Below are 1,948 nucleotides of genomic sequence, written 5' to 3' on the forward strand. Positions count from 1 at the left end.
TCTGATAAAAGATCATTCTAAATTGTAATGGAGACACAAGCATTTTCAGTAAAGGTCCTTTGAAATTATATGTATTGTGAAAAGGGCTATACAAATGAATGTGAATTGAACTGAAATATAAATTACTTAAAGCAAGAAAAGAAAAAAAAAATCAAGATTCAAACACAGTTGAGACAAAGCGTGTTAATGCTTAAATATTTTAAATTTCACAGTGTTGAGTAACAAGTAACAAAAAGGAAATGTGCCATAACTATTTTGTTAAATATTAGAGTGAAGATTGGTACAGAACATCAAGGAGATCTTGTTTTATGATGACATCAGAAGTATCTGTTACGTGAGAAAACAAAGTGCCTCATCTTACAGCTCTCAACAAATCATTTCAGAAAATTAAGTTTTATAATAATAAATAAAAAAAAAAATACTGCAAAACCAAGTAGCTTTTTAAAATGTCATATTCTCCTTTAATTACTTATGGAATATTGGCAATTTTTGACCGTTGTAACAAGCACAAAATGTTTTTGCGAATTTCTGGCAAATTTAAGCCATAAATAAGAGGATTGAGAATAGGAGGAATAATCAGAAATTCCACTGAAAAAAATATACCCACAATCTTGTATTTGTCTGAATCATACCGACTTAGAGCAATATCACAAAATGATGCTATAGAGTAGTTCAGAAAGCTTATAATGTGAGGAAGACATGTTTGTAATGCTTTGCCCCTAAATTCTTTAGAGCTTTTTTGACAAATAATCAAAATTCGGACATAAGTATATAAAATGAAGAAGGCAGGGAGAAAAACTGTTGTTGTTGAGGCAAAAAATCCAAGTATGTTGTTACTCAAAGTGGAAGTCCCACAAGAGAGCCGAACCACAGACCAGTTGGAACAGTACAGTCGAGCTATGTCAGTCCCACACAAAGGCAACCTGGCTGAGAAGAAAATAACAAGACCCATAGAAAATGCTGCATAAAGTGATGCTATTGCCATGTACAATGCTGTTACTTTTGAGGTCATAATTTGATGATATTTTAAAGGGTTGCATATGGCAACATATCTGTCATATGCCATCAGAGTTAATATTGTATATTCAGATACTGCAAAAGAATAAATTGTAAAAATCTGAACAAAACACGCTGGCCTAGAAATGATATTTGTATTAGAAAGAAGATCAACCATTATCCTGGGGAAAAAACCAGCTGACCCATAGAGATCATTGACAGACAAGCAAAATATCAGGATGTACATTGGCTCATGAAGGGATCTCTCTTTAAACACAACAAACAAAATGATGGCATTAAACAATATAATTGCTAAATAAACTGTAAGTGTCAAAATTAGGATGAAATATTTAATATGAACAAACTCCTTGAACAAAGTAAAGTAAAAATATGAAGGCATGGTTCCATTTTCCATTTGCTGGTCAAAACAATGAAATTGGCCACATAAATAAATGTATAGATTCAGTTAATGTCCATTATTTGAAGAAAAAAACATCCAATAGTTTTTGATGAACTCTGATCAGTCGAGTCGAGTAAAATTTAGTTTTAAAGTAAAAGTCAAGAGAGATGCTCATAATAGTGAAGGAAAAAGTGAGGAGAACTAGTTGTTGCCTTTGATCTGAGGCAACTGCTGAATTTGTTGTAAGTGGTTAATATAACAGCATCTGGGGCACATATACCAACAGAACACATGGGAATTTACCTCATTAGTTTAGCTATTTGTTGAGTAAAATTACAAGACTTAAATTGTAAGTTCGCTGATTTTCAACCCGCTTTGAATTGTTACAGTGTTTCTAGTATATGTAAATTAACAATGCTTACTCTCCTAAAAAAAAAAAAAAATCCTTTTTTTTGTCAGCATGAACAGTGGGATTGACAGAGGGTTTAAAGGGGGGGGTGAAATGCTCATTTTCACTCAATCTCCTGTTAATCTTGAGTACCTATAGAGTAG

At 32.4% G+C, this 1,948-nt stretch overlaps 1 protein-coding gene across 1 annotated transcript; it reads right to left on the bottom strand.

Moving 5' to 3' along the window:
• Nucleotides 1-469: 469 nt before the first annotated feature.
• Nucleotides 470-1,411, bottom strand: LOC308693823 (olfactory receptor 52K1-like; the record flags this gene model as incomplete). The annotated part of the gene is made up of 1 exon (XM_081370917.1): nucleotides 470-1,411. The coding sequence occupies one exon, from the start codon at nucleotides 1,409-1,411 to the stop codon at nucleotides 470-472; it is 942 nt and encodes a 313-aa protein (XP_081227043.1).
• Nucleotides 1,412-1,948: the final 537 nt, after the last annotated feature.

The sequence above is a fragment of the Scardinius erythrophthalmus genome (assembly GCF_964197995.2).
Source record: "Scardinius erythrophthalmus genome assembly, chromosome: 7".
NCBI classification, from domain to species: Eukaryota; Metazoa; Chordata; class Actinopteri; order Cypriniformes; family Leuciscidae; genus Scardinius; species Scardinius erythrophthalmus.